The 24150-nt window shown below is 41.0% G+C and overlaps 1 protein-coding gene across 2 annotated transcripts in view; it reads right to left on the reverse strand.

The window, feature by feature from the left end:
* Window positions 1-332: 332 nt before the first annotated feature.
* The window catches only part of LOC117337901 (ATP-dependent RNA helicase DDX1-like), a 191224-nt gene continuing 167406 nt past the window's right edge, over window positions 333-24150 (reverse strand). The window contains exons 24-29 of one of the 2 annotated variants that reach the window (XM_033899045.1): window positions 23008-23080; window positions 19238-19280; window positions 4361-4443; window positions 3845-3860; window positions 2108-2228; window positions 333-1774 (exon numbers count right to left, since the gene is read on the reverse strand). In XM_033899045.1, coding sequence (XP_033754936.1) covers window positions 1650-1774; window positions 2108-2228; window positions 3845-3860; window positions 4361-4443; window positions 19238-19280; window positions 23008-23080 — 461 coding nt within the window. In that variant the 3' untranslated portion in view covers window positions 333-1649. Of the gene's footprint in view, window positions 1775-2107; window positions 2229-3844; window positions 3861-4344; window positions 4444-19237; window positions 19281-23007; window positions 23081-24150 lie in introns of both variants that reach the window. The other variant, XM_033899044.1, reaches the window with a different exon arrangement.

Consider the following 24150-nt stretch of genomic DNA (forward strand, 5'->3'; position numbering starts at 1 on the left):
TCATAGAACTTGGTAGATTATAGGGATAACTCCCTTGTTTTCAATTTTGTTCAGGAGGTTACAGATGATACAGATAGTTTTGTACTTAACTTTTACAATTCAGCTCTTTTGGTCGCTATCATTATAGTTCAAAGTATTTAAAATGATGAAACAGCTATATATGGTGCAGTTTTAGTAGAAGCATTTCACAGTCATGTTGGTTGGTTGGTTGGAAGGAAGGAAGGAAGGAAGGGGCATACTTCACAGGCATGTAATCTAAGAAGTTGCTTTTAGTGAATACCTCCACATTTGCATTGGTAGAGAATTGTCTGACATAAAACAAAAGAACAAGATCACTTTTGCAATAGTAGCACTTTATTAATTGCTGTTTGAGATCACAATAATATTCCATCTATATTACGGCATTGAAACTTAAATAAGCAATTGTTCAGTAAAATCAGCAAAGCTTCTAAATACTGGAAACGTGGAAATTTAGGCAAAAGTTACCCACACATGTATAGTTTACATATTGAAATCACGAAATCACTGTAAATAAGGCTCATGAATGAAGTCACTAGGCACTTGAATGTACGTTATTAGAATCAGGATCATAAAAGTGCTTGAAGATATCCTGAGAAAAAGAGAAAAAACCTCCCCCACTGTATCGCTCACCTGGTTTATTTGAGCAAAGATAAAAATAATGTTCATGTTATATTTGTTAATGTCTAACAATACTATATGTATGATTATGGGGTGAAGATCTCAACTGGCTGCTTCAATGATATAACCTAGAAACGAAGTCAACACTCAACATGATTGTGTTTAAAGAAACCTTAACCCCTTGGGGTTGGGAAAGGACCCCTGGGCTTATTTTTTACATCAGGATTGTGTTCATCTCATGATCTTAATTGTTTCAAAAATGCAATAAGTCCTTTATAGCAATATAGTCAAATTGATCCCTTTTTGCCCCTTGAGGCCCCTGGGGGGGATCAGCCCATCATATGTATAAATTTAAATTCCCGCCACCTAGAGATGTTACCACTGAAATATCAGTGTCGAACATTGCTTAGGTCCAGAGAAGAAGTTGTTAATATCAATATTGCCAAAATCACCACTTTTGGTCCCACCCCCTAAGGCCCCTGGGGGGTCAGCCCCATCATCATATGTATAAATTAGAATCCCACCCACCTAGGGATGTTACTGCTGAAATATCAATGTCATACATTGCTTAGGTCCAGAGAAGAAGTTGTTTATATCAATATTGCCAAATCGACCCCTTTTGGCCCCGCCCCTCGGGCCCCTGGGGGGTCAGCCCCATCATATGTATAAATTTGAGTCCCACCCTACCTAGGGATGCTTCCTACCAAATGTGGTTAAATTCTGATCAGCGGTTATGGCATAAGCTCACCATGTGGTCCTTCGGACCAGGTGAGCTAATAAATTGAAGATTGTTAAAGAATATTTTTCCAGAGAAAATAAGCCATAAGCATTGCTTTTAACAAAACTGATTATAGTAATCTCCATAGTGACATTATATCAATGTGTCCTATATTATAAATAACCCCTATCAGACTATATACACAGTGACCAGTACATGTACATCAAGCATCCTTTAAACAGATAAGTCATTCAGGTAAGGAACTCTTCAGTCATATAGATTACTCTTTAGATCATCGTGTCATGAACCGTTTATTGTTTTTGAGGTCAATGAATGACGTCTGTGCTCTTTTCTCAAGGTCAGCCAGCTCCTTGACTGCCGGGGCCAATGAAGCCACATGTCCTTGATACCCACTTCCTGTGATAAAATATTAAATTTGTTCATCAGATAGGTAGATAAAGACTGACATCTGACATGTACTATTTAAAGTTTAATACACGAGCTTTACTCATATGATTTGTGTTGGAGTTACCCCTCAGTCCCCTAGGGGGTGGGGACCATATTACACAATTTTGGTTGAGCTTAAATTGGGACATGAAAGGTTTCTTGAAAATTTCATTAAAAGACAATAGGTCAACTGAGACTTCGTCTTTTAAGGTGACCTTTAATGCTGACAATTGATCTCATACCATGGCAAATGCTCTTTTCATCATTTGAGCTAAAAAAAAACTCAATATAAACACAATTTACCTGTATTTCTTCTCTTGTTACCATAGGTAACTTTTCCATCAAACTCGTTAATGGGAATCTTGAGGTCAGCTTCAACTGTATCTATGGTGATATCAAGGTGTTCTTGGATTTCCAGCAACAGCTACAAAAAGGAAATTTCATGAAAAATTAGTCAGAATATGACTACAAATTAAAGCATAACAGACCTCTCCCAACATTAAGGTATTCTACCTTTCTTTTCTTGCTTCTAATAAGCGATTCAGGTATCAACATTATACATAGTTGTTTTTCAATTGGAATCAGTAATTTACTTGAAGCAAACATTTAAAACAAGTTATAGATATAGATAGATATTACATAATACCCCACCCTCATAAGATAAATGGCCAAGGGGTGAGTTAGAAATCTTGAAAACAAGTCTTCTTATTTTAAAAATTGTCAAGTGTGATCTTTGATATTTTTTAACCTAATCGTTGACCACCACAATCTTATCATATGCAGAATTTCATGCTGTTATGTTCTGATGTAAATAAATCTGTCCTGGGTCTCAAGAGATGTCTTGAATGCAAGCTTTTTCTTTTGTTTTGGTCAAGTGTAGCCTTCCACAGATAAAACATATATGATGTGAATTTGAACTAAATCTGTTCAGGGGTGCACGAGACGTCTGGTACACAAGTTTCTTTTAATTTCAAAACTGGTAAAGTGTGACCTTCGACCTTTAACCTTAACCGATGACCACCTAAATCTGATCAGGTAAAGACCTTGATAGTGAGATGCTATGGTGTGAGTATGAACTATAGATCTGTTCAGGGGTTCACGAGATATCCTGTACACAATCTTATGGATGTACAGATGCATAAATAAAAGATTACTATTGCTATAAATATACATCCTTAAGTATAGAAAATTATAAAGGTCATTTCTGACATTTTTGAATATTATTATTTTAAAGTACTATAATTAATAACTGCCACATTAATTATGATTTTTAGCACAGAGAAAGCTTTCTTTTTAGCCAGAGTTATTTCTCTTTAATAAGCAAATAATTTCTAAGTCCTGAAATATTGATATTTGTGTAATGAAACTGGTCCAGTGTGTGGAAACCCAGATGAGGAAGGCTTACAAAGGTCTTCTGTGCTTGATGCTCATCATTTTACGAGTGGGACAACTTGTTCATCCATAATCAGTATAATATGATCGAATGTTGTGTTCATGCAGTGAGGTAGCACTATAAAGTCGGTGTCAGTTTCACACCATCACAAGGTCGGGCAAACAAGCATAACACAGCCTACCAAAACACACACACAAACACTCACCACACAAGGGCACCTCGAAAACATGGGAAGACCATCTTTAAAAGGGTATTAAACAATATACAGCAAAACTAAAATAAAATAGATTTACCTTAACTTGGACTCTTCGTACCATATTGAAGTGGTTTATGCTAGAGTTACCTACATTTGGATCGTCGTACCAGATACTGAGTGGTTTATGTTAGAGTTACCTACCTTTGACTCATCGTACCAGATACTGAGTGGTTTATGTTAGAGTTACCTACATTTGGCTCTTCGTACCAGATACTGAGTGGTTTATGTTAGAGTTACCTACCTTTGGCTCTTCGTACCAGATACTGAGTGGTTTATGTTAGAGTTACCTACCTTTGGTTCGTCGTACCAGATATTGAGTGGTTTATGTTAGAGTTACCTACCTTTGACTCATCGTACCAGATACTGAGTGGTTTATGTTAGAGTTACCTACCTTTGGTTCGTCGTACCAGATACTGAGTGGTTTATGTTAGAGTTACCTACCTTTGGTTCGTCGTACCAGATACTGAGTGGTTTATGTTAGAGTTACCTACCTTTGGTTCGTCGTACCAGATATTGAGTGGTTTATGTTAGAGTTACCTACCTTTGACTCATCGTACCAGATATTGAGTGGTTTATGTTAGAGTTACCTACCTTTGGTTCGTCGTACCAGATACTGAGTGGTTTATGTTAGAGTTACCTACCTTTGACTCATCGTACCAGATACTGAGTGGTTTATGTTAGAGTTACCTACCTTTGACTCATCGTACCAGATACTGAGTGGTTTATGTTAGAGTTACCTACCTTTGACTCATCGTACCAGATACTGAGTGGTTTATGTTAGAGTTACCTACCTTTGACTCATCGTACCAGATACCAAGTGGTTTATGTTAGAGTTACCTACCTTTGGTTCGTCGTACCAGATACCGAGTGGTTTATGTTAGAGTTACCTACCTTTGGCTCATCGTACCAGATACAGCAGCCTCCATAGTCAGTAAGGTTTGTGTTGTAACAGCCACGACCACGGTTATTACAGTTAGAATGGTACCAAACCTGCAAACAAACACTTGATTTAGATTCTAATTATTATACATGCAATGCTCATAAAAACTAAACTTCCTCTACACTTCATCAATCTTACTGGAACTCATTTAGATTTCATACATATATCTGTTCACAATTCCATTGTTTTTGACAGAAGTTGAAATTACCGAGATGTTAAAAACATCACTCTGATCCCATCAACAATGCATGAGACATGGAGACAATAATACTGGTTTTCTCTCTTTCTGATGAGTTCACACTTTATTTTCCTTGAAAATCAATATGAAAATAATTAAAAGAAATCATGGTTTCAGGAGCTGAGCATGCTGTTCACAACAGGAAGAATGTCATTAAAATAATTCTTAACTTTGCCATCAAGGTCACAGAAACTGTCAATTATTCAAAAATGTCAAGGAACATCAACAAGAACTGCGACACCTTTCTTTGTATTTTCTATTCTCTTGTGAAAGAAAGCTGATTTAGTAGCAGATATTGTTACCGAGTAACAGAACTAAATTTGGCTGTACATAGGTGTCTAATGATTACAGAATGTGACCCCATCATAACTACCACCTAGCTGGGGTTTAATGATTACAGAATGTGACCCCATCATAACGACCACTTGGCTGGGGTTTAATGATTACAGAATGTGACCCCATCATAACTACCACCTGGCTGGGGTTTAATGATTACAGAATGTGACCCCATCATAACGACCACTTGGCTGGGGTTTAATGATTACAGAATGTGACCCCATCATAACTACCACCTAGCTGGGGTTTAATGATTACAGAATGTGACCCCATCATAACGACCACTTGGCTGGGGTTTAATGATTACAGAATGTGACCCCATCATAACTACCACCTGGCTGGGGTTTAATGATTACAGAATGTGACCCCATCATAACGACCACTTGGCTGGGGTTTAATGATTACAGAATGTGACCCCATCATAACTACCACCTAGCTGGGGTTTAATGATTACAGAATGTGACCCCATCATAACTACCACCTGGCCGGGGTTTAATGATAACAGAATGTGACCCCATCATAACTATCACCTGGCCGGGGTTTAATGATTACTGAATTTGACCCCATCATAACTACCACCTGGCTGGGGTTTAATGATTACAGAATGTGACCCCATCATAACTACCACCTGGCTGGGGTTTAATGATTACAGAATGTGACCCCATCATAACTACCACCTAGCTGGGGTTTAATGATAACAGAATGTGACCCCATCATAACTACCACCTGGCTGGGGTTTAATGATTACAGAATGTGACCCCATCATAACTACCACCTGGCTGGGGTTTAATGATTACAGAATGTGACCCCATCATAACTACCACCTAGCTGGGGTTTAATGATTACAGAATGTGACCCCATCATAACTACCACCTAGCTGGGGTTTAATGATTACAGAATGTGACCCCATCATAACTACCACCTGGCTGGGGTTTAATGATAACAGAATGTGACCCCATCATAACTACCACCTGGCTGGGGTTTAATGATTACAGAATGTGACCCCATCATAACTACCACCTAGCTGGGGTTTAATGATTACAGAATGTGACCCCATCATAACTACCACCTAGCTGGGGTTTAATGATTACAGAATGTGACCCCATCATAACTACCACCTGGCTGGGGTTTAATGATAACAGAATGTGACCCCATCATAACTACCACCTGGCTGGGGTTTAATGATTACAGAATGTGACCCCATCATAACTACCACCTAGCTGGGGTTTAATGATAACAGAATGTGACCCCATCATAACTACCACCTAGCTGGGGTTTAATGATTACAGAATGTGACCCCATCATAACTACCACCTGGCTGGGGTTTAATGATTACAGAATTTGACCCCATCATAACTACCACCTAGCTGGGGTTTAATGATTACAGAATTTGACCCCATCATAACTACCACCTAGCTGGGGTTTAATGATTACAGAATTTGACCCCATCATAACTACCACCTGGCTGGGGTTTAATGATTACAGAATGTGACCCCATCATAACTACCACCTGGCTGGGGTTTAATGATCACAGAATGTGACCCCATCATAACTACCACCTAGCTGGGGTTTAATGATCACAGAATGTGACCCCATCATAACTACCACCTAGCTGGGGTTTAATGATTACAGAATTTGACCCCATCATAACTACCACCTGGCTGGGGTTTAATGATTACAGAATTTGACCCCATCATACCTACCACCTGGCTGGGGTTTAATGATTACAGAATTTGACCCCATCATAACGACCACCGGCCTGGCTGGGGTTTAATGATAACAGAATTTGACCCCATCATAACTACCACCTAGCTGGGGTTTAATGATTACTGAATTTGACCCCATCATAACTACCACCTGGCTTGGGTTTAATGATTACAGAATTTGACCCCATCATAACTACCACCTGGCTGGGGTTTAATGATTACTGAATTTGACCCCATCATAACTACCACCTGGCTGGGGTTTAATCAACATTTTTTAAACATGAGGAATTTTTTTTCACTTAAAATTTCCCACAGGAAAGCATTACAGTATTTAAAGAAAACAATCTAAGTTAATTAATTTACATGTAATTACATTCTGTAATACTTTCCTATGGAAATTTAAAGGTAAAGAATTTCCTCAAGTCGAAGGAACATTGATGAAACTGGTCCTCGGAATGACTTAACACAGAAACGATTAACTCAAGGTATGGTTACACTAAATCATCAAATAGTGGCCCCCATTTACTCAGTTACAAAACAATTATTGCTAGATTTTTCTTTATTCACAAACTTCTACATGTTTACTCAGGATACCATTGCAAGTAATAAATAGCTCATTTGACCCTTTGAGCTAGGTGAATTGAAAAAGAAAATGTTCCAAGTTAACAGAGCAATATTAATAGATCCTGTTTTACTTGTTATGATTACACAGTAATAAAGTATCAAAATTTAAAAGAGGCCTGTGTCAACTGTCTTGAAGAAATTAACTTAATGCAACGTAAAAATGTATCCATGGGGATCTTGTCAACCATCACTGAATGGTCTTCATGTGTGTCTTTGTTACCTGCTAGAATCCCCACAGGTTCTAATCTTTTAATTTGTATCACCTGTCTACAGTCAGGGTCATTTTGAAACAAGGTCTCCTTGTAGAAGTTGGTGACTACCTAAATGAACAACTTAAAAAGGAGGATCTTCTTCTGATCTGGTGTTAGTCTGACGTAAACTGACTGTGATGTTTCTAGGCTCATGGCTTTTAGTCCTTTAAACCTGTATATCTTCCCTATAAGTCCATACAGGATTTTGTCCTAGCCTGTTTGATCTTCCTTATAGGTCCATACAGGATTTTGTCCTCACCTGTATATCTTCCCTATAGGTCCATACAGGATTTTGTCCTAGCCTATTTATCTTCCCAATAGGTCCATACAGGATTTTGTCCTAGCCTGTTTATCTTCCTTATAGGTCCATACAGGATTTTGTCCTAGCCTGTATATCTTCCTTATAGGTCCATACAGGATTTTGTCCTAACCTGTTTATCTTCCCTATAGGTCCATACAGTATTTTGTCATACCTAGGTAGGCTTTGCAAGGTCCCATGAGTATTTGGTCTTCTAACCTGTTGGTCTCCCCTAGTTTCCACATGAATTTTGTTTTAACCTGTTGGGCTCCCCTAGTTTTCACATGAATTTTGTCCTAACCTGTTGGTCTCCCCTAGTTTCCACAGGTTTTTTGTCCTAACCTGTTGGGCTCCCCTAGTTTCCACAGTTTTTTTGTCCTAACCTGTTGGTCTCCCCTAGTTTCCACAGGGGTTTTGTCCTAACCTGTTGATAGTTTCCACAGGGTTTTTTCCCCTAACCTGTTGGTCTCCCCTAGTTTCCACAGGTTTTTTTTCTAACCTGTTGGTCTCCCCTAGTTTCCACATGAATTTTGTTGTAACCTGTTGGGCTCCCCTAGTTTCAACAGTTTCTTTTCCCCTAACCTGTTGGTCTCCCCTAGTTTCCACAGGTTTTTTCCCCTAACCTGTTGGTCTCCCCTCGTTTCCACAGGTTTTTTCTCCCCTAACCTGTTGGTCTCCCCTAGTTTCCACAGGTTTTTTTCCCCTAACCTGTTGGTCTCCCCTAGTTTCCACAGGGTTTTTTCCCCTAACCTGTCGGGCTCCCCTTGTCTCCACAGGTTTTTTTTTCTAACCTATTGGTCTCCCCTAGTTTCCACATGAATTTTGTTGTAACCTGTTGGTCTCCCCTAGTTTCCACTTGGATTTTGTCCTAACCTGTTGGTCTCCCCTAGTTTCGACTTGGATTTTGTCCTAACCTGTTGGTCTCCCCTAGGTTCCACTTCGATTGTGTCCTAACCTGTTGGTCTCCACTAGTTTTGACTTGGATTTTGTCCTAACCTGTTGGTCTCCCCTAGTTTCCACTTTAATTTTGTCCTAACCTGTTGATCTCCCCTAGTTTTCACTTTAATTTTGTCCTAACCTGTTGATCTCCCCTAGTTTTCACAGTTTTTTTCCCCTAACCTGTTGGTCTCCCCTAGTTTCCACAGGTTTTTTTCCCCTAACCTGTTGGTCTCCCCTAGTTTCCACAGTTTCTTTTTTCCTAACCTGTTGATCTCCCCTAGTTTCCACAGGTTTTTTCCCCCTAACCTGTTGGTCTCCCCTAGTTTCCACAGTTTCTTTTTCCCTAACCTGTTGGTCTCCCCTAGTTTCCACATGAATTTTGTTGTAACCTGTTGGTCTCCCCTAGTTTCCACTTGGATTTTGTCCTAACCTGTTGGTCTCCCCTAGTTTCGACTTGGATTTTGTCCTAACCTGTTGGTCTCCCCTAGGTTCCACTTCGATTGTGTCCTAACCTGTTGGTCTCCCCTAGTTTCGACTTGGATTTTGTCCTAACCTGTTGGTCTCCCCTAGGTTCCACTTCGATTGTGTCCTAACCTGTTGGTCTCCACTAGTTTTGACTTGGATTTTGTCCTTACCTGTTGGTCTCCCCTAGTTTTCACTTTAATTTTGTCCTAACCTGTTGATCTCCCCTAGTTTCCACAGGTTTTTTTCCCCTAACCTGTTGGTCTCCCCTAGTTTCCACAGTTTCTTTTTCCCTAACCTGTTGGTCTCCCCTAGTTTCCACAGTTTCTTTTTCCCTAACCGGTTGGTCTCCCCTAGTTTCCACAGGTTTTTTTCCCTAACCTGTTGGTCTCCCCTAGTTTCCACAGGTTTTTTCCCCTAACCTGTTGGTCTCCCCTAGTTTCCACAGGTTTTTTCCCCTAACCTGTTGGTCTCCCCTAGTTTCCACAGGTTTTTTCCCCTAACCTGTTGGTCTCCCCTAGTTTCCACAGTTTTTTTCCCCTAACCTGTTGGTCTCCCCTAGTTTCCACAGGGGTTTTGTCCTAACCTGTTGGCCTCCCCTAGTTTCCACAGGTTTTTTCCCCTAACCTGTTGGTCTCCCCTAGTTTCCACTGGTTTTTTCCCCTAACCTGTTGGTCTCCCCTAGTTTCCACAGTTTCTTTTTCCCTAACCTGTTGGTCTCCCCTAGTTTCCACAGGGGTTTTGTCCTAACCTGTTGGTCTCCCCTAGTTTCCACAGGTTTTTTTCCCCTAACCTGTTGGTCTCCCCTAGTTTCCACAGGTTTTTTCCCCTAACCTGTTGGTCTCCCCTAGTTTCCACAGGGGTTTTGTCCTAACCTGTTGGTCTCCCCTAGTTTCCACAGGTTTTTTTCCCCTAACCTGTTGGTCTCCCCTAGTTTCCACAGGTTTTTTTTCCCCTAACCTGTTGGTCTCCCCTAGTTTCCACAGGTTTTTTTCCCCCTAACCTGTTGGTCTCCCCTAGTTTCCACAGGTTTTTTTCCCCTAACCTGTTGGTCTCCCCTAGTTTCCACAGGATTTTTTCCCCTAACCTGTTGGTCTCCCCTAGTTTCCACAGGTTTTTTTCCCCTAACCTGTCTGGCTTCCCTAGTCTCCACAGTTTTTTTTCCTAACCTGTTGGTCTCCCCTAAGTTTTGACTTGGATTTTGTCCTAACCTGTTGGTCTCCCCTAGTTTCCACTTTAATTTTGTCCTAACCTGTTGATCTCCCCTAGTTTTCACTTTAATTTTGTCCTAACCTGTTGATCTCCCCTAGTTTTCACAGTTTTTTTCCCCTAACCTGTTGGTCTCCCCTAGTTTCCACAGGTTTTTTTCCCCTAACCTGTTGGTCTCCCCTAGTTTCCACAGTTTCTTTTTCCCTAACCTGTTGATCTCCCCTAGTTTCCACAGGTTTTTTTCCCCCTAACCTGTTGGTCTCCCCTAGTTTCCACAGTTTCTTTTTCCCTAACCTGTTGGTCTCCCCTAGTTTCCACATGAATTTTGTTGTAACCTGTTTGGTCTCCCCTAGTTTCCACTTGGATTTTGTCCTAACCTGTTGGTCTCCCCTAGTTTCGACTTGGATTTTGTCCTACCTGTTGGTCTCCCCTAGGTTTCCACTTCGATGTGTCCTAACCTGTTGGTCTCCCCCTAGTTTCGACTTGGATTTTGTCCCTAACCTGTTGGTCTCCCCTAGGTTCCACTTCGATTGTGTCCTAACCTGTTGGTCTCCACTAGTTTTGACTTGGATTTTGTCCTAACCTGTTGGTCTCCCCTAGTTTTCACTTTAATTTTGTCCTAACCTGTTGATCTCCCCTAGTTTCCACAGGTTTTTTTCCCCTAACCTGTTGGTCTCCCCTAGTTTCCACAGTTTCTTTTTCCCTAACCTGTTGGTCTCCCCTAGTTTCCACAGTTTCTTTTTCCCTAACCGGTTGGTCTCCCCTAGTTTCCACAGGTTTTTTTCCCCTAACCTGTTGGTCTCCCCTAGTTTCCACAGGTTTTTTTCCCCCTAACCTGTTGGTCTCCCCTAGTTTCCACAGGTTTTTTCCCCTAACCTGTTGGTCTCCCCTAGTTTCCACAGGGGTTTTGTCCTAACCGGTTGGTCTCCCCTAGTTTCCACAGGTTTTTTCCCCTAACCTGTTGGTCTCCCCTAGTTTCCACAGGTTTTTTTCCCCTAACCTGTTGGTCTCCCCTAGTTTCCACAGTTTCTTTTTCCCTAACCTGTTGGTCTCCCCTAGTTTCCACAGGGGTTTTGTCCTAACCTGTTGGTCTCCCCTAGTTTCCACAGGTTTTTTTCCCCTAACCTGTTGGTCTCCCCTAGTTTCCACAGGTTTTTTCCCCTAACCTGTTGGTCTCCCCTAGTTTCCACAGGGGTTTTGTCCTAACCTGTTGGTCTCCCCTAGTTTCCACAGGTTTTTTCCCCTAACCTGTTGGTCTCCCCTAGTTTCCACAGTTTCTTTTTCCCTAACCTGTTGGTCTCCCCTAGTTTCCACAGGGTTTTGTCCTAACCTGTTGGTCTCCCCTAGTTTCCACAGGTTTTTTTTCCTAACCTGTTGGTCTCCCCTAGTTTCCACAGGTTTTTTCCCCTAACCTGTTGGTCTCCCCTAGTTTCCACAGGGGTTTTGTCCTAACCTGTTGGTCTCCCCTAGTTTCCACAGGTTTTTTTCCCCTAACCTGTTGGTCTCCCCCTAGTTTCCACAGGTTTTTTTCCCCTAACCTGTTGGTCTCCCGTAGTTTCCACAGGTTTTTTCCCCCTAACCTGTTGGTCTCCCCTAGTTTCCACAGGTGTTTTTCCCCTAACCTGTTGGTCTCCCCTAGTTTCCACAGGATTTTTTCCCCTAACCTGTTGGTCTCCCCTAGTTTCCACAGGTTTTTTTCCCCTAACCTGTCTGGCTTCCCTAGTCTCCACAGTTTTTTTTCCTAACCTGTTGGTCTCCCCTAAGTTTTGACTTGGATTTTGTCCTAACCTGTTGGTCTCCCCTAGTTTCCACTTTAATTTTGTCCTAACCTGTTGATCTCCCCTAGTTTTCACTTTAATTTTGTCCTAACCTGTTGATCTCCCCTAGTTTTCACAGTTTTTTTCCCCTAACCTGTTGGTCTCCCCTAGTTTCCACAGGTTTTTTTCCCCTAACCTGTTGGTCTCCCCTAGTTTCCACAGTTTCTTTTTCCCTAACCTGTTGATCTCCCCTAGTTTCCACAGGTTTTTTTCCCCTAACCTGTTGGTCTCCCCTAGTTTCCACAGTTTCTTTTTCCCTAACCTGTTGGTCTCCCCTAGTTTCCACATGAATTTTGTTGTAACCTGTTGGTCTCCCCTAGTTTCCACTTGGATTTTGTCCTAACCTGTTGGTCTCCCCTAGTTTCGACTTGGATTTTGTCCTTACCTGTTGGTCTCCCCTAGGTTCCACTTCGATTGTGTCCTAACCTGTTGGTCTCCCCTAGTTTCGACTTGGATTTTGTCCTAACCTGTTGGTCTCCCCTAGGTTCCACTTCGATTGTGTCCTAACCTGTTGGTCTCCACTAGTTTTGACTTGGATTTTGTCCTAACCTGTTGGTCTCCCCTAGTTTTCACTTTAATTTTGTCCTAACCTGTTGATCTCCCCTAGTTTCCACAGGTTTTTTTCCCCTAACCTGTTGGTCTCCCCTAGTTTCCACAGTTTCTTTTTCCCTAACCTGTTGGTCTCCCCTAGTTTCCACAGTTTCTTTTTCCCTAACCGGTTGGTCTCCCCTAGTTTCCACAGGTTTTTTTCCCTAACCTGTTGGTCTCCCCTAGTTTCCACAGGTTTTTTCCCCTAACCTGTTGGTCTCCCCTAGTTTCCCCCGGGTTTTTTCCCCTACCTGTTGGTCTCCCCTAGTTTCCACAGGTTTTTTCCCCTAACCTGTTGGTCTCCCCTAGTTTCCACAGTTTTTTTCCCCTAACCTGTTGGTCTCCCCTAGTTTCCACAGGGGTTTTGTCCTAACCGGTTGGTCTCCCCTAGTTTCCACAGGTTTTTTTCCCCTAACCTGTTGGTCTCCCCTAGTTTCCACAGGTTTTTTCCCCTAACCTGTTGGTCTCCCCTAGTTTCCACAGTTTCTTTTTCCCTAACCTGTTGGTCTCCCCTAGTTTCCACAGGGGTTTTGTCCTAACCTGTTGGTCTCCCCTAGTTTCCACAGGTTTTTTTTCCCCTAACCTGTTGGTCTCCCCTAGTTTCCACAGGTTTTTTCCCCTAACCTGTTGGTCTCCCCTAGTTTCCACAGGGGTTTTGTCCTAACCTGTTGGTCTCCCCTAGTTTCCACAGGTTTTTTTCCCCTAACCTGTTGGTCTCCCCTAGTTTCCACAGGTTTTTTTCCCTAACCTGTTGGTCTCCCCTAGTTTCCACAGGTTTTTTCCCCTAACCTGTTGGTCTCCCCTAGTTTCCACAGGGGTTTTGTCCTAACCTGTTGGTCTCCCCTAGTTTCCACAGGTTTTTTCCCCTAACCTGTTGGTCTCCCCTAGTTTCCACAGGGGTTTTGTCCTAACCTGTTGGTCTCCCCTAGTTTCCACAGGTTTTTTTCCCCTAACCTGTTGGTCTCCCCTAGTTTCCACAGGTTTTTTCCCCCTAACCTGTTGGTCTCCCCTAGTTTCCACAGGTGTTTTTCCCCTAACCTGTTGGTCTCCCCTAGTTTCCACAGGATTTTTTCCCCTAACCTGTTGGTCTCCCCTAGTTTCCACAGGTTTTTTTCCCCTAACCTGTCTGGCTTCCCTAGTCTCCACAGGTTTTTTTCCCTAACCTGTTGGTCTCCCCTAGTTTTGACTTGGATTTTGTCCTAACCTGTTGGTCTCCCCTAGTTTCCACTTTAATTTTGTCCTAACCTGTTGATCTCCCCTAGTTTTCACTTTAATTTTGTCCTAACCTGTTGATCTCCCCTAGTTTTCACAGTTTTTTTCCCCTAACCTGTTGGTCTCCCCTAGTTTCCACAGGTTTTTTTCCCCTAACCTGTTGGTCTCCCCTAGTTTCCACAGTTTCTTTTTCCCTAACCTGTTGATCTCCCCTAGTTTCCACAGGTTTTTTTTCCCCTAACCTGTTGGTCTCCCCTAGTTTCCACAGTTTCTTTTTCCCTAACCTGTTGGTCTCCCCTAGTTTCCACATGAATTTTGTTGTAACCTGTTGGTCTCCCCTAGTTTCCACTTGGATTTTGTCCTAACCTGTTGGTCTCCCCTAGTTTCGACTTGGATTTTGTCCTTACCTGTTGGTCTCCCCTAGGTTCCACTTCGATTGTGTCCTAACCTGTTGGTCTCCCCTAGTTTCGACTTGGATTTTGTCCTAACCTGTTGGTCTCCCCTAGGTTCCACTTCGATTGTGTCCTAACCTGTTGGTCTCCACTAGTTTTGACTTGGATTTTGTCCTAACCTGTTGGTCTCCCCTAGTTTTCACTTTAATTTTGTCCTAACCTGTTGATCTCCCCTAGTTTCCACAGGTTTTTTTCCCCTAACCTGTTGGTCTCCCCTAGTTTCCACAGTTTCTTTTTCCCTAACCGGTTGGTCTCCCCTAGTTTCCACAGTTTCTTTTTCCCTAACCGGTTGGTCTCCCCTAGTTTCCACAGGTTTTTTCCCCTAACCTGTTGGTCTCCCCTAGTTTCCACAGGTTTTTTTCCCCTAACCTGTTGGTCTCCCCTAGTTTCCACAGGTTTTTTCCCCTAACCTGTTGGTCTCCCCTAGTTTCCACAGGGGTTTTGTCCTAACCGGTTGGTCTCCCCTAGTTTCCACAGGTTTTTTTCCCCTAACCTGTTGGTCTCCCCTAGTTTCCACAGGTTTTTTCCCCTAACCTGTTGGTCTCCCCTAGTTTCCACAGTTTCTTTTTCCCTAACCTGTTGGTCTCCCCTAGTTTCCACAGGGGTTTTGTCCTAACCTGTTGGTCTCCCCTAGTTTCCACAGGTTTTTTTCCCCTAACCTGTTGGTCTCCCCTAGTTTCCACAGGTTTTTTCCCCTAACCTGTTGGTCTCCCCTAGTTTCCACAGGGGTTTTGTCCTAACCTGTTGGTCTCTCCTAGTTTCCACAGGTTTTTTTTCCCCTAACCTGTTGGTCTCCCCTAGTTTCCACAGGTTTTTTTCCCTAACCTGTTGGTCTCCCCTAGTTTCCACAGGTTTTTTTCCCCTAACCTGTTGGTCTCCCCTAGTTTCCACAGGGGTTTTGTCCTAACCTGTTGGTCTCCCCTAGTTTCCACAGGTTTTTTCCCCCTAACCTGTTGGTCTCCCCTAGTTTCCACAGGGGTTTTTGTCCTAACCTGTTGGTCTCCCCTAGTTTCCACAGGTTTTTTTCCCCTAACCTGTTGGTCTCCCCTAGTTTCCACAGGTTTTTTTCCCCCCTAACCTGTTGGTATCCCCTAGTTTCCACAGGTTTTTTCCCCTAACCTGTTGGTCTCCCCTAGTTTCCACAGGGGTTTTGTCCTAACCTGTTGGTCTCCCCTAGTTTCCACAGGTTTTTTTTCCCCTAACCTGTTGGTCTCCCCTAGTTTCCACAGGTTTTTTCCCCTTACCTGTTGGTTCTCCCTAGTTTCCACAGGTTTTTTCCCCCTTACCTGTTGGTCTCCCCTAGTTTCCACAGGTTTTTTCCCCCTAACCTGTTGGTCTCCCCTAGTTTCCACAGTTTTTTTTCCCCTAACCTGTTGGTCTCCCCTAGTTTCCACAGTTTTTTTCCCCTAACCTGTTGGTCTCCCCTAGTTTCCACAGGTTTTTTCCCCTAACCTGTTGGTCTCCCCTAGTTTCCACAGGTTTTTTCCCCTAACCTGTTGGTCTCCCCTAGTTTCCACAGGTTTTTTTTCCCCTAACCTGTTGGTTCTCCCCTAGTTTCCACAGGTTTTTTTCCCCTAACCTGTTGGTCTCCCCTAGTTTCCACAGGTTTTTTCCCCTAACCTGTTGGTCTCCCCTAGTTTCCACAGGTTTTTTTCCCTAACCTGTTGGTCTCCCCTAGTTTCCACAGGTTTTTTCCCCTAACCTGTTGGTCTCCCCTAGTTTCCACAGGTTTTTTTCCCCTAACCTTTTGGTCTCCCCTAGTTTCCACAGGTTTTTTTCCCCTAACCTGTTGGTCTCCCCTAGTTTCCACAGGTTTTTTTCCCCTAACCTGTTGGTCTCCCCTAGTTTCCACAGGTTTTTTTCCCCTAACCTGTTGGTCTCCCCTAGTTTCCACAGGTTTTTTTCCCCTAACCTGTCTGGCTTCCCTAGTCTCCACAGTTTTTTTTCCTAACCTGTTGGTCTCCCCTAAGTTTCCACATGAATTTTGTTGTAACCTGTTGGTCTCCCCTAGTTAGGGCCCCGCATCGAAAGATGCGGGTGCCCTATAGTAATCAGGTTGTCCATCTGTCCGTCTGTCTGTCTGTCTATCTGTCTGTCCGTCCGTCTGTCCGTTTTTTTTCTTCTGCACAAAAATGATTGAAGGAGATGAAGGATTTGTATCAAATTGAAACTGATGATTCCTCATGCATCCTAGATCAGATGTGTAGTATTTCATGCAAATCGGATTCAAAATGGCTGTTAGGCGGCCATATTGGATTTTAACATTAACATGAAAATACTGGATCTTTGTTGTTTTTAACTGTTCACTATTCGATTATGCAAAGTTGTCAAGAAATAAACCAAGAGTTAACTGACAGAATGATCAAACTCATAGTTCAAGGTCACAAGTTCAAAGGTCAACGGTCAAGGTCATCCTGGGTCGGCTTCAAAATGCCAGGTAATCGACCCTTTTGGATTTTAGCAGTCAAAACAATTTTGACATTTTCTTATCAATGAATGATCTTGTTTTTGATATGCTTTTATATAAATTTGAAACATTAGTTATAGCAGATTGCAGAATTGTTTATTACAACTGCTGTGCTCTTTATGGTAAGTATAAAAATGTTTTATTTCATTTGTAGAAGCATGCCAATACTTATGGACGAAATTCATTATATATGAACCATTTCATCATATTCGTGTATGTCAGTTTACTTTAACTCCCTTGACACCTGTGAAAGCTTATATGTAAGAATTGTAATTATAAATTGCACTTCAACAGTTTTCCAATGTATATGCAATTCAATCATGTTATTAGGGCCCCGCATCGAGGATGCGGTGCCCTATAGTAATCAGGTTGTCCATCTGTCCGTCTGTCTGTCCGTCCGTCTGTCCGTTTTTTTCTTTTGTGCCAAATTATTGATTAGAGTTGGAGGATTTCTGTGAAAATTGGTACATAGTGGTATTTAGGGAAGCCAAACACAATGGTACCATTTACAAAACCGTCTGTTGCCATGGTAACAAATGGAGGTTTCTGATTGGTTGAAATTTAGTTATTGTTCGATTTTGGTGAGAATTGGTATATAGGTGAACAATGGTTCACCTTTCCAAAACCTGTGTTGTCATGAGAATGAAATAGAGGCTTCTGATTGGTAGAAATTTTGATGTAATTTGATTGCGGCGAAAATTGGTACATACAGGTATTGAGTTGATTTTGGGAAAAATTAAGCTAAAACGCATTGAGAATGGTGTCATTTGGCACACCCAGTTATATAGGCAGGAAAAACACTGACAATAATTATTACATTTACCCTGAAGGGTCAGACACATAGCGGGGCCCTTTCTGACGTGTCAGTGTTCTAGTTTCCACTTGGATTTTGTCCTAACCTGTTGGTCTCCCCTAGTTTCGACTTGGATTTTGTCCTAACCTGTTGGTCTCCCCTAGGTTCCACTTCGATTGTGTCCTAACCTGTTGGTCTCCACTAGTTTTAACTTAGATTTTGTCCTAACCTGTTGGTCTCCCCTAGTTTCCACTTTAATTTTCCCCTAACCTGTTGATCTCCCCTAGTTTTCACAGGGTTTTTTCCCTAACCTGTTGGTCTCCCCTAGTTTCCACAGGTTTTTTTCCCCTAACCTGTTGGTCTCCCCTAGTTTCCACAGGTTTTTTTTCCCTAACCTGTTGGTCTCCCCTAGTTTCCACAGGGTTTTTTCCCTAACCTGTTGGTCTCCCCTAGTTTCCACAGGTTTTTTTTCCCTAACCTGTTGGTCTCCCCTAGTTTCCACAGGGTTTTTTCCCTAACCTGTTGGTCTCCCCTAGTTTCCACAAGGGTTTTGTCCTATAACCTGTTGGTCTCCCCTAGTTTCCACAGGGGTTTTGTCCTAACATGTTGGTCTCCCCTAGTTTCCACAGGGTTTTTTCCCTAACCTGTTGGTCTCCCCTAGTTTCCACAGGGGTTTTGTCCTAACCTGTTGGTCTCCCCTAGTTTCCACAAGGGTTTTGTCCTATAACCTGTTGGTCTTCCCTAGATACCACAGGGGTTTTGTCCTATAACATGTTGGTCTCCCCTAGTTTCCACAGGGGTTTTGTCCTAACCTGTTGGGCTCCCCAGTGTTAGGTACTACAATTAGCTGTCTTCAAAAATTTTCTCCTTAGAATGATCTTCTGGAGTAAACATAGCTCCACAGAATCCCAAATTTAATGATTGTGTAGAAGTTCTCTTTCTATCAACATTATAATTATGTTCATGCACTTTAAACTTTTGCTTTTTGATTTTCTGTATTAATTTCTGCCGGCAACATTGTCTGAGTGATGATAAAGCAGGTAAACAGATCAAAGGAATTTTTTTCTTAATTATTGAGGAAAAAAGAAATCGTTTTTGAGTTAAATGAATGTTAACTTAATTTGTAAAAGTACAGAGATGATATTGCAGTAAAGGAAAACTGAGAGCTATCCATCAAACAAACTATAATATATTACTTCAAATGGATTGGGACTCTGTCTGGCACTTATAGCACAGCTGGGAACAATAACAGCTATTCTCTTACTTCTACTGCTGCAGTTTCATCTAGATAACATTTTAGATTTCAATTCTATAATGTCATGAATTCTTATATGTACTGATAAATTAAACTGATGTACTTTTACTATGATATATAATATTTCTAATGATATTGTAGTGTGTCAATCATAGGTTAGTTTGTCTGGGAAGGCTGATTTCCTCTTTATGACTTACCTTTTCTTTAACAGTGGAAACAAAAGAAATTGCTAGTCCCATCCTGCAATAAGAGAATAATAGCGAAGTGAGCAGAGTGTGCCATCCTATGCTACTACTATACATACACAATGTCATCTATCACACCATCACCGATCCCAACAGGACTGAATCACTCACCTGTTTTAACGAAGATTACGAAAAGAATATCTTGTGGGAAGATTTAATTTACATGAATATCTTGTATAAGTTATTTTAGTATATTTTTGTGTATTTCTTCCAATCATGTTATGTACCTCAATTATAACTAAATAATTGTTAAAGATTTATGCAAATTTGACCCCTGCGACCTTGAATAAGTTTTGTTGGGCTTCATCATCTCAGGAAGCTACTATCAAAATATCTTAAACCTATAATCCATTCTTGGAAAGAAGTTGCTGTAATGAAATAGTTGACATTGGCCAGCCAGAGGACACCATACTAAAGATTAAGTTCACATGTGCCCATTATTAACAAGAGATCCAGACAGATCTTTTTTCAGTTTTGAAATCTTTTTTATTCATCCTTTTACATATAGTATACATACAGGTACATTATATTACATGGTATAATAATACAGACATATCATTACAGCAGTAAGATGTACAATACGTAATAAGTGTTGAATAGAAAAAAAAAAAGGATTGGTTGGTTTTTTTTGGAATACAGAGACAAACAAACAACCTTCCACTCACGCTTTCTCTCATTTTAATATATTGTGTTTAAAGGTATAAAAAAAGAAAAACTTTTGACTTACTTTTAAGTACATGTTATGATATGTGTGAAGAAGATCTGGAAAATTATTCACTTATATAGACCATTTTTTCACAAAACTATCATACTCCATGTTGTTTTTGTAAATTACCTCCTCTGTTTTTAGATACAAATCTAGTTCTTTTATGAATCCATTAATACAGGGGAGACAATTTTTAATTTATTGTTTATAAATATGGAATTTTGCTATTAATACTAACGTATTGAGATATTTGACTTCTTGATCTTTATGTAACTTTCCCAAGATTACATCCGTAACATGTAATTGTAAATTAGTTAAAGTATCATCATATAGCCATACTTTGAAATCTTCCCAGAAGATTGCTACTAGTCTGCATTCCCAAAAAATGTGGACGGATCTTGGCGCCCACCATTGAATGATCTTTATAGGTTCCATGTCAGATTGATCTTCTCTCTATTTTTCCCTTCCCCTTACTAATCTGTGTAACTTGAGAAACATCCCTCCAGTACTTTTCAAACATGAGGAACCTATATATGAAATTTGACTTTTAGCGATAATCGCTGTCTGTCGGCCATGTTGTTTTTAGATTGGTTCCAAAATGCAAAACGAGTGACCAAGGGGAACCTTATACATATGAAATTTTAGCAAGATCCCTTCTGTACCTTCTGTAAAATAGCAATAACAAACTTCAATGGTCAAAATCAAAGATGGCTGCCTGTCGGCCATGCTGTTTTCAGATTGGTCCCAAAATTCAATATGTATAATAAGGGACCAAGGGGAACCTACATATGAAATTTCAGAAAGATCCCTTCAGTTCCTTCTGTAAAATAGCGATAACAAACTTCAATGATCAAAATCAAAGATGGCTGCCTGTCGGCCATGTTGTTTTCCGACTGGTCCCGAAATGCAATATGCATAACTAGGGACCAAGGGGAACCTTCATATGAAATTTTAGAAAGATCCCTTCAGTGCTTTCTGAGAAATAACGATAACAATGTTCAATGATCTAAATCCAAGATGGCTGCCTGTTGGCCATGTTGTTTTCTGACTGGTCCCAAAATGCAATATGTATAACTATAGGGATCAAGGGGAACCTACATATAAAATTTCAGAAAGATCCCTTCAGTACTTTCTGGGTAATAGCGATAACAAGAATTGTTTACGGACGGAGGGGCGGTCATACGGACAGGATTAACTTGTGGGGTGTAGTCTTTTGTCTGTGAACTTGCACCGCACAAGTTCTAATTAGAAACGGACATCACATTTAATATCCGTTCATTCCGTCGCTAAAAAAGCACATGCGCAATGAGGTTTAATGATTTATTATGGGGAAAAATACCAAAATTACATTAAATTTCATCGCCTATAGGTGACGAACATTTTTGCACAGAATGAATCGTTAATGCACCCCACAAGTATATCTGAATGACTGTGGACGGACAGAGGGACGGGACGGACCACGGACGCAAGGCGATTTGAATAGCCCACCATCTGATGATGGTGGGCTAAAAATAAACGGATCCTAAATAATCACAATGTCACTGTGATACATCTTAATTCAAACATTACATGTATTCTGTTAAAAAAACCCAGATGTATGACCAGGATCAATTAAGATTACTTGTGTTCTGCTTTAAAACAAACAGACGTGTGTCCATGATCAATAAAGAATTTAAATGTTGGAATCTAAGAAATAAATTACTCTCCTTATTGTACAAGTTTTATAGAGAGATTAATGCCACTTGTCTACACAGCTTCCAGTGAAGTTTCCTCTTAAAACTCTCCTAATCAATAATAAATGAACAAAGCAAACAAGTTTTGCATCAGAAACAGCGCATTTAAATAGACAAGTAATAAGAATAGAATATAAATTGTATTACGTGTCTGCTTAAAGCTCTTATCAACACATTTCAGCAAGTGTTACTATATTTTTTATTTGTGCAAATTGTCATTAATCTGAGAGAAGGAAGAAATTAAACTCCTCATCAAATGTTCACAGGTAATACATGTAACAGATTCAATGGAAGCCATGACAGCAGTGTTAATATAATCAGAACTACGTTTATAACATATGTATTGTTTACATGCACCACAATATTTATGAACATACAATTAAAACACCTTGTTGACTTGGTAATAAATAAGCTCAAATGAACACTTTAATACATGTAGTTTATGATCGAGTTATGCTTACAATAAACTTTCTTTCAGGTCTCCCCACACAACTCATTCTATAGACATAGTTTTGCTAAATTTACCTTTCACATCTCCCCATACCACCAATTATATAGTTGTAGTTCTGATAAATCAACCTTTTAGATCTCCCTACATTATCAATACTATAGGTAAAAGTCTGCTTGATTTACCTTTCAGCTCTATCCACATGACCAATTCTATGGGTAAAGGTCTGCTTAGTTTACCTTTCAGCTCTTATCGACATGACCGATTCTATGGGTAAAGGTCTGCTTGACTTACCTTTCAGCTCTATCCACATGACCGATTCTATGGATAAAGGTCTGCTTGACGTACCTTTCAGCTCTATCCACATGACCGATTCTATGGGTAAAGGTCTGCTTGATTTACCTTTCAGCTCTATCCACATGGCAAATTCTATGGGTAAAGGTCTGCTTGATTTACCTTTTAGCGCTATCCACATGACCGATTCTACGGGTAAAGGTCTGCGTAGTTTACATTTCAGCTCTATCCACATGACCGATTCTATGGGTAAAGGTCTGCTTAGTTTACCTTTCAGCTCTTATCGACATGACCGATTCTATGGGTAAAGGTCTGCTTAGTTTACCTTTCAGCTCTATCCACATGACCGATTCTATGGGTAAAGGTCTGCTTAGTTTACCTTTTAGCTCTATCCACATGACCGATTCTATAGGTAAAGGTCTGCTTGACTTACCTTTTAGCTCTATCCACATTACCAATTCTATGGATGTAATTCTGCTTAATTTACCTTTCAGCTCTCCCCACACGACCGATTCTATGGATGTAATTCTGCTTTATTTACCTTTCAGCTCTCCCCACACGACCGATTCTATGGATGTAATTCTGCTTCTCATCAGGGAGGGTTACATTGATCACTGTCCACAAAATCGGAAAATATAATTAAACACATCAAAATGGATCTCTATCAGTTAACAAGGGCCCAATGGGCCCGAATCGCTCACCTGCAATGCAGTGATCTTTTCATATATGGATCCTACAGTTATTTGAAAGCATGCTACAGGACCAATATAATGTCTCTCAGCACTTAAGCTATTCACTAAAAGTCATTTAAAGATTTAAGCATACTTGATCGACGTGACCTTGAATGTGAGTCAGGGTCATTCATTTGAACAAACTTGGTAGCCCTTCACCCCATGGGACTCTTGGTTATTGAGAAGAAGTCGTTTAAATATTTCAGCCTTTTTGACCTTGAATAAAGATCAAGGTCATTCATTTGAACAAACTTGGTAGCCCTTTACCCCAGCATGCTACAGACCCAATATCAACTCCCTGGAACTCTTGGTTATTGAGAAGAATGTGTTTAAAGATTTTAGCCTTTTTGACTCCTGTGACCTTGAATGAAGGTCAAGGTCATTCATTTGAACAACCTTGGGAGCCCTTCACCCCAGCATGCTACAGGCCAAATATTAGGTCTCTGGGACTCTTGGTTATTGAGAAGAAGTCGTTTAAAGATTTTAGCCTTTTTGACTCCTGTAACCTTGAATGAAGGTCAAGGTCATTCATTTGAACAAACTTGGTAGCCCTTCACCCCAGCATGCTACAGACCCAATATCAAGTCCCTGGGTCTTTTGGCTATTTAGAAGAAGTCATTTAATTTTTTTTAGCATATTTGACCCCTGTGACCTTGAATGAAAGTCAAGGTCATTCATTTGAACAAACTTGGTAGCCCTTCACCCCAGCATGCTACAGACCCAATATCAACTCCCTGGGACTCTTGGTTATTGAGAAGAAGTCATTTAAAGATTTTAGCCTTTTTGACCCCTGTGACCTTGAATGAAGGTCAACTTTATTCATTTGAACAAACTTGGTAGCCCTTCACTCCAGCATGCTACAGGCCCAATATTGGGTCTCTGGGCTTTTTGGTTATTGAGAAGAAGTTGCTTGAATGGAAAAGTTGACGCCGGCCAGACGGCCAGACGACGGA

The sequence above is a fragment of the Pecten maximus genome, chromosome 11, assembly GCF_902652985.1.
Source record: "Pecten maximus chromosome 11, xPecMax1.1, whole genome shotgun sequence".
NCBI classification, from domain to species: domain Eukaryota; kingdom Metazoa; phylum Mollusca; class Bivalvia; order Pectinida; family Pectinidae; genus Pecten; species Pecten maximus.